The following is an 8,241-nucleotide window of genomic DNA, read 5'->3' on the forward strand; positions in this document are numbered from 1 at the left end:
GGTATAGTCAAGGTCAATACAATTAACTTCTAATTATTGTATTGGCAAAATTCTAAAGAGAATAGGAATAATTTCAAATTTAATCCAATTGCCATTCATTCATCCGCCATTGTAAAATAGCAGAATCGGGGCCCAGTCCAAGATTGTGTGAAATCATCCCCGAACTACGGTTAGGTATCCAACCTGCACTATCTAACAAAGGTTTCCTACTGAGTCACCGAGACCGCGAGAGGATTCTGCGAACCTCTAGGAAGTGAAACAATATTATTAATCGTATTATTAATGTAGGTTTTTGGTTTTACCCGTGACTTCTGTCGGAAACTTTTATTATTTTTTATAAAATATGTGTTATGTCTTTGTAGTAAGTCAGTTGAAAATACAAGGAATATAAAATCGATTGGTTTTAAAACCTGCACGATAGCCGCGTGGTAAAGGTTACTTAGACAAAGCCACTGTGCAAGACTGTGTCCTAGGTTCGATCCCCGCGTAGGATTCCACGAATGTTTAGACTGAATCAGGCTTTTTATGTGCACATGTCTTGAATAGTTGTGAAACCACGACACGAGAACAAAACTAAACCAGTTTCGGAACCAATTCCGCTGTGCGTTTATTATACTAAAAACTATAAACGATTTAGACTACTACCACACTAGAAATCACACGACATATTATTATAAATGAGAAACTATGTGAGCATATATGTTTGTTACGTCTTCATGCCTAAACGGCTAAATCGATTTTAATGAAAATAAAATGAAGTTAGCTAACACCTGACATTAACACATATTCTGTTTTTAATGTTTTTGGACCTATTACCGCTGCCGTGATAGATTATGTAAGTCACAAACAACAGCTAGTTTATGTTATATTAAAACTGTAATGATAAAAACTAAAATTAACATTTCACACGTAATAACGTTTGTCTCCTGCGTATCTCAGGTTTATATTATTTCTCACACATATTGTTCTAGACTCAATTATACTTAAATCTGGTAATCATTAAATTTTATTACATTTGAGTGAGGCCTACACCAAAATAAAACAAAAATATATAAAATTTGTATATTTTGTAGGCAAAAAAAAATTGTAAAAAAACCAGTCAAGTGCGTTTCGGACTCGTGACAGTGAGAATTCCATTTAAATGAGGCTGAACATTAGCCGAAAACAATGTAAGTCCATTATGCGTATGAAGATATGTACCAATGTTGCTTATCATCGAATTTCACCACGCTTGTGAGCTGCCCCACGGTGGGGCGCCATTACCGAAGCTGTTAATAACACCAGCCTGTAACTGTCCCACTGCAGGCCTCTCATACAGAGAACGAGCATTGATCACCACGCTTGTGAGCTGCCCCACGGTGGGGCGCCATTACAGAAGCTGTTAATAACACCAGCCTGTAACTGTCCCACTGCAGGCCTCTCATACAGAGAACGAGCATTGATCACCACGCTTGTGAGCTGCCCCACGGTGGGGCGCCATTACCGAAGCTGTTAATAACACCAGCCTGTAACTGTCCCACTGCAGGCCTCTCATACAGAGAACGAGCATTGATCACCACGCTTGTGAGCTGCCCCACGGTGGGGCGCCATTACCGAAGCTGTTAATAACACCAGCTTGTAACTGTCCCACTGCAGGCCTCTCATACAGAGAACGAGCATTGATCACCACGCTTGTGAGCTGCCCCACGGTGGGGCGCCATTACCGAAGCTGTTAATAACACCAGCCTGTAACTGTCCCACTGCAGGCCTCTCATACAGAGAACGAGCATTGATCACCACGCTTGTGAGCTGCCCCACGGTGGGGCGCCATTACAGAAGCTGTTAATAACACCAGCCTGTAACTGTCCCACTGCAGGCCTCTCATACAGAGAACGAGCATTGATCACCACGCTTGTGAGCTGCCCCACGGTGGGGCGCCATTACAGAAGCTGTTAATAACACCAGCCTGTAACTGTCCCACTGCAGGCCTCTCATACAGAGAACGAGCATTGATCACCACGCTTGTGAGCTGCCCCACGGTGGGGCGCCATTACAGAAGCTGTTAATAACACCAGCCTGTAACTGTCCCACTGCAGGCCTCTCATACAGAGAACGAGCATTGATCACCACGCTTGTGAGCTGCCCCACGGTGGGGCGCCATTACCGAAGCTGTTAATAACACCAGCCTGTAACTGTCCCACTGCAGGCCTCTCATACAGAGAACGAGCATTGATCACCACGCTTGTGAGCTGCCCCACGGTGGGGCGCCATTACCGAAGCTGTTAATAACACCAGCCTGTAACTGTCCCACTGCAGGCCTCTCATACAGAGAACGAGCATTGATCACCACGCTTGTGAGCTGCCCCACGGTGGGGCGCCATTACAGAAGCTGTTAATAACACCAGCCTGTAACTGTCCCACTGCAGGCCTCTCATACAGAGAACGAGCATTGATCACCACGCTTGTGAGCTGCCCCACGGTGGGGCGCCATTACCGAAGCTGTTAATAACACCAGCCGTGATTCATTGATAAATCTGTAATTTCTCATTATTTCATTAATGATTACTAAGAAAGTCAGTCAAGTACATGCCGTGCTGCAGACATAGCGTGCTTGTAATGTAGTTAGTGAGAAGTATCAGAGTCCACAATGGAAGGTCTCAGCTAGGTCGGCGCGGTAATAACTTCCTGTCGCGATCAATATGTTTTAAATTACAAGTAGAATTAATATAGATAATTAGGGAAAACTTTGTTTAAAAAAATATTAAGATCAGCAAGAAATAAGGCAAGTATTTTTCGTTTGGAAAGATTTCCAAAGGAAATGATACACGACTTTTTGAAAATTGCCGAATGCTTCATAAAAACTATTTCCATCCATTTTAGGCAAGTGGGAGGTTAGAAACGAGTCAAAAAAAGCATTTTTTTTTAAGTTTAAAATAGTTTATTTTAACAAAAAACTATTTAAGTATTGTCATTATATTACAAAAATCTCCAACACAATTAATGCTCTTATTTCTATTTAGTAATAAATTAAAAAATATATATTCTTATACTTCTTGAGCAAAACACCCACGTGTCACACCTATTATTATCACATATTATGTACGAATTTGATTCTGAATCCATTTCACCGAATTTTAATAACTAATTTACCTAAATACAAATCCTATTAAACTATAATACGTTACAATAAAGTTCTAATTCCTATGAATTCCCCGCTTGTCTGGCCGGCAGTAGTGCGGCTACTGCCCGCAAGATGGCGGGAGTGGCGCGCATCGCAAGCCGGCTTGCAGCGTACACTAACAGCAGCTGTGTGGCGTAGTGAAGCAACTTCAATCTGAAAAGTAACAGAGGAAGAAAGATATCATGTATTTTTTAGGTGACTGCTATACCGGAGGTTGGGGGTTCAATTCCCAACCAGGATAAATAATTTTGTTTTAAACCGCCTCCCCCATGAAAGAATTGCAATCATGTTGTCGCGGAGGTTTTACAAACATTCAAGTCCCAGACTTGGAATAAATATTTAAGGATCACGCAAACGCTTGTCCTCTGCGGGTAACGAATCGCATTTATTTTTCCTAAATAATTAGATAAAAGGCTGACTAAAATAAACTGACAAATAAAGTAAACGTATTAAAATTAAGAACAACTTCAATTCAATAAACCTTTTTCTTCTCTTATCTTACTTGAACATCCTCCTTCTAGCTCTATCGATATCCTCATCTCTCTCCCGCAGCAGGTAGCGGCGCGCGCCCGCCACGAAGTCCTCGCAATGAGAGGTCCAGCTAGGAGGGAACAAGAAGGAAAGAATCATAAGATCTTAAGGTGATGTTACAAAAAATCTTTTTTTATTGCAAATGCAATATTAATGTATTACTAAAAAGTGATTTCAATGTTCCTTTATCTTCCGAGACTCAGCAGCCTTTTACAATCATGACATAACGACATTTTGAAAATTGTTTTTCTTACTGAATATCTTTTTTCTAGCCAATACTCTCTCGCTTCTAGCCTACTCACTCTATAGTTTTAACATCCAGGTTGAAGACAGCAGCATCCTCGGGCGCCAGGCGCTCCCTCAGCCGCGTCACGCGCTCTCTCTCGAAGTCCCACTCGCGGAGGGCGAAGAACTTCAGCGCCTCGTTCATTGCTTGCAGACGACTGCAGAGAGTCGAGTAGCTGGGGCTGGAAGCAGCAATGTATAAGGAATTAGCCGAGATATTAGAGAAGAGATAAAGTCGGTTGAGCAAAAGAAAAATATATAGTATCCGACTGTTTTATGTAATGTACTCGTAAGTCCGATGTGACTACATTGTTGAGATAAGTGAGTGCTATCCTGCCTGGAGATCAGGGGCTCGATTCCCACTTAGGGCAAACATTTGTGTATTTAGTGTATAAAAAGCTTCTAATTAAAAAAATGAAGATATTTTTTTTCTAGAAATTGGTCAATTTCATGTGCAGAATCAGTATTTGAAAAAGAACGGTTTTTTCTTAAAATGTTTAATGTTTTACCGTGGCTTGGTTCCGCATATGCTGGTCACCACGTGCAGCAGATGCAGCGGAATCGTCTGGAGCATTGTCTCCAATATCTTGTAAATATACCTGAAAGGATTCTTATGTCAATAGCATATTTGTTAGCCAACGATAAGGCGTACGAACTCTACCACGACCTTTTAAAGTGAGTCTGCAAGTATTGTGGAGCGAACGATACACTATTTCATATCACTTACTAAAATACCATTTCCTCTTGCTTCCATATTGCGTTAGAATTTTTCGGGTACGATAAGTACAAGCCCCAAGGTTCATATACAGGTAGAGTAGATGCTCTTTTCACTACTGCAACAGCCTTGTTGAAAGGCTGGCAATGCCATATAATCAGTGATATGTAAATTCAACACAACAAATCCTTAGACTGTAAACCGATCAAGGTATGTGAGACATTATCTTGTGAAAAAGTATTTGAATGCTGTGGTGTTGATATACCAGCGTTACAATGTGCAGTAATTTGTGTTTACAGAATACCCGCATCTAACTTATCTATATTTTTTGATAAATTAGAATTGCTTATGTACAAACTTAACTTAAAAGATAACAAAAGAATAATTTTGACTGGTGACCTCAATATAAATACCCTTATAAATAATAACTCAGTTTTAGACTTACAAAATTTTCTTCTAACACATAATCTACAGCTTCACATTACTGAACCGACCCGTAAGGATTCCTGCATAGATCATATTATTAGCAACATGAAAAACGTTATTGGTAAAGTTCACCATTTATATTTATCGGATCATGATACTGGGCAGACTCTAGATTTTCCTGTTAAATATCAAAAAGAGGGACCTCTTTTTATTTATGTAATGAAAAGAGATTATTGCGAAGATAACATCTTAAAGTTTAGAATGCATCTTGCAAGTTTATCGTGGCAGGACGTACTAAATGAGCCAGATTTAAAGAGCGCATTTAGTTTATTCCATGAAAACTTTACAATGTTATATAATTTGTGCTTTCCTATTAACAAAATTAGGGTAAATGTAAACGTTACTTCGCCAAAATGGATTACTAAAGGTATTAAAAAATCGACAGTCACGAAAAGAAAATTGAGACAACTATGTTATAAGTTAAAGAACGAAAAGTCTAAATCGGAATATATACTGTATAATAAATTATTAAAAAAATGTATAGTGAACTCTAGAAGGCAAGTAAACCAAAAACATATTGCAATGGCTTCGAACAAATGTAAGGCTACATGGAATATAATTAAAGATAAACATGAAATTAGATATGGCCAACAAGATATAAAGATTATTGAAAATGGGGTACTTATAAATGATCCATTAAAAATCGCTAACTTATTTAATGCGTTCTACTTACAAAAAACTAATAAGCAAAATAATAGTTTACCAAATTATGATCTAATAAATAAAAATAATTCAACTATATTCTTAACACCATGTGACGAAGATGAAGTAAAAAAAGTCATCAAATCATTAAAAGACACTAGTGCAGTTTGGTATGATTTGATATCAACAAATATTCTCAAACATGTTTGTGTTGAAATTTCCCCAGTATTAAGCTATCTTGTAAATTTTTCATTTTGGCAAGGAGTATTTCCTGAAGAGTTGAAATTATCTATAATCAAACCACTGCATAAGAAAAATGATAAAGAGGATCTTAATAATTATCGTCCCATAACGCTCATTCCAATCCTTTCCAAAATATTTGAAAAGTTGATGCACTCGCGTATTACTAATTTCCTAAATAAGCATAATATTATTACTCAGGAACAAAATGGTTTTCAAAAGAACAAATCCACCACACTTGCAGCTTACTCTTTGGTAAAAACAGTCACAGAATATCTAAATAAAAGTAAACGGGTATCCGCAATCTTTTTTGATATGACGAGTGCGTTTGATTTTGTTGACCACAAAATATTGCTACAAAAGTGCGAATACTATGGTATCAGAGGAAATGCCCTAAAATGGCTAGAAAGCTATCTATCAAACCGCAAACAATGTGTACAGATTTCTGGAACTAGTACAAAAGGTGAGGCACAAGTGCATAGATCTACATATCTAACAAATACATTTGGTGTTCCTCAAGGGAGTGTCTTGGGCCCACTTTTGTTTTTAATTTATATAAACGACATTCCGAAGGTAACGGAATACAAGTGTACATTGTTTGCTGATGACATATCTGTGATAGTTCCTGATCTCACCACCACATCTGATTACAAGCGAATCTTGAATGATACGGTGGAAAATATTATGCGTTGGCTCGATCAAAATAACCTTACAGCCAATATATCCAAGACTAAAGTAATAAAATTTCGAATTATAATAGTGTGGCCTCAAGTGTTAAATTAGAATACTGCGGACAAAACATAGAAGAATTGGACACAACCAAATTTCTAGGAGTGTTACTGGATAAAAATGTGAACTGGAAAGCTCAAGTAGCGAGTGTCTGCTCTCGTATAAATAAATTTGTTTATGCCCTTCGGAAAATTAGAAAGCTTACTTGTGAAAAAACGGCTTTACTAGCGTATCACGGTTATGTAAGTTCGGTACTCCGGTATGGGTTAATATTATGGGGTAATTCTACAGAAGTCAGTAGGGCATTCATATCTCAAAAAAAATGTATCCGGGCTATCTGTGGAGCTAGTCCAACAGAGTCGTGCAGACCACTATTTAGAAGATTAAATATATTAACCTTAAGTAGCCTTTATATTTATGAAATCGGAGTATTTGTTAAAAAGCACAGTCAGTTGTTTGAAAAAGTGAATGATAATAAAAGGTACCAATCACGCGACATAACAAAATTAGCTCTGCCGAGAATTCTAACTACTTTGTACAAAAAAAACTGTAGCTGCATGACGATCCATATTTTTAACAAAATTCCTAAATCAATTAAAGAACTCCCATTATCCAAATTCAAAATCAAACTTAAAAAGTGGTTACTAGACAAATGTTTTTATACGGTTTCTGAATTTATTAAACACAAAAACGCATGATACAATGTGTAAGTAGTGTCTAACACACTATGATGATTGTTTGTAAGTAATGTTAAAAAGATTATAATTTAATAATGTTTAATTTAATATTTTGTGTTATTTGTAATTAAATAGATTTTAATTGTATTATCTCGATTGTTGTAATTTTATTGAATTGTCTGAGATAACACTTTTGTATGTGTATGACACTGTAATATTTATTTTTTATTTTATGTCAATGTAGTATGTACCAGTGTCTACTCGAAATTTGCATACCGATTGAGCGGTGAGATATGCATGTACGTTATGTAATTTACCAAAACACCTGTACCTAATACCGTGTCTCTGCAAATAAAGATTCTTATTCTTCTTATTCTTCTTATTCTTATTCTAACAAACTAATCAAATTTCTAACACTTTAACTTGATTTTGAGTAGGTTGCATACATACCTGTTCTCTACGAGGATCCCGAAGGGGTACCAGAGCGTGTTGTCAAAGGGGCGGCGTCGCAGCGCGCGCATCATGTCGGAGCGGAAGTCCGCCCAGCGCGTGGGCCGCGACTGGGAGCTGCATGTGTACACCGGGGCCGAGTGCGAGCTGCGGGGTGCAAGTAGTAGGTATCGAGTGATGTTTGGATATTGAGTACAGCGCCATCTTTTGTCGAGTAGTGGGAGTTATAGATTTATTTATCTTTCTCTGCATTTCCAAAATGTCTTATTCTTTTGCTTTAGAATTTATTCATAAAACTACGTTTTACTGATAAAAAATAATAAATT

The 8,241-nt window shown here is 37.8% G+C and overlaps 1 protein-coding gene across 2 annotated transcripts; it reads right to left on the reverse strand.

The window, feature by feature from the left end:
* Window positions 1–2,589: 2,589 nt before the first annotated feature.
* On the reverse strand, window positions 2,590–8,228 carry LOC113507502 (putative fatty acyl-CoA reductase CG5065). Of its 2 annotated transcripts, none has more exons than XM_026890355.1 (5): window positions 7,916–8,228; window positions 4,486–4,575; window positions 3,994–4,158; window positions 3,663–3,761; window positions 2,590–3,313 (listed from the first exon to the last, which is right to left on the reverse strand). In XM_026890355.1, exons 1-5 carry the CDS (start codon window positions 7,987–7,989, stop codon window positions 3,181–3,183), a joined length of 561 nt encoding a protein of 186 aa, XP_026746156.1. In that variant the 5' UTR covers window positions 7,990–8,228; the 3' UTR covers window positions 2,590–3,180. The 2 variants fall into 2 exon arrangements, with proteins under 2 accessions (XP_026746156.1, XP_026746157.1); XM_026890356.1 differs by having other exon boundaries at window positions 3,236–3,313; window positions 3,642–3,761.
* Between the last annotated feature and the right edge of the window lie 13 nt (window positions 8,229–8,241).

Source organism: Trichoplusia ni, unplaced genomic scaffold, assembly GCF_003590095.1.
Source record: "Trichoplusia ni isolate ovarian cell line Hi5 unplaced genomic scaffold, tn1 tig00002253, whole genome shotgun sequence".
Classification (NCBI taxonomy): domain Eukaryota; kingdom Metazoa; phylum Arthropoda; class Insecta; order Lepidoptera; family Noctuidae; genus Trichoplusia; species Trichoplusia ni.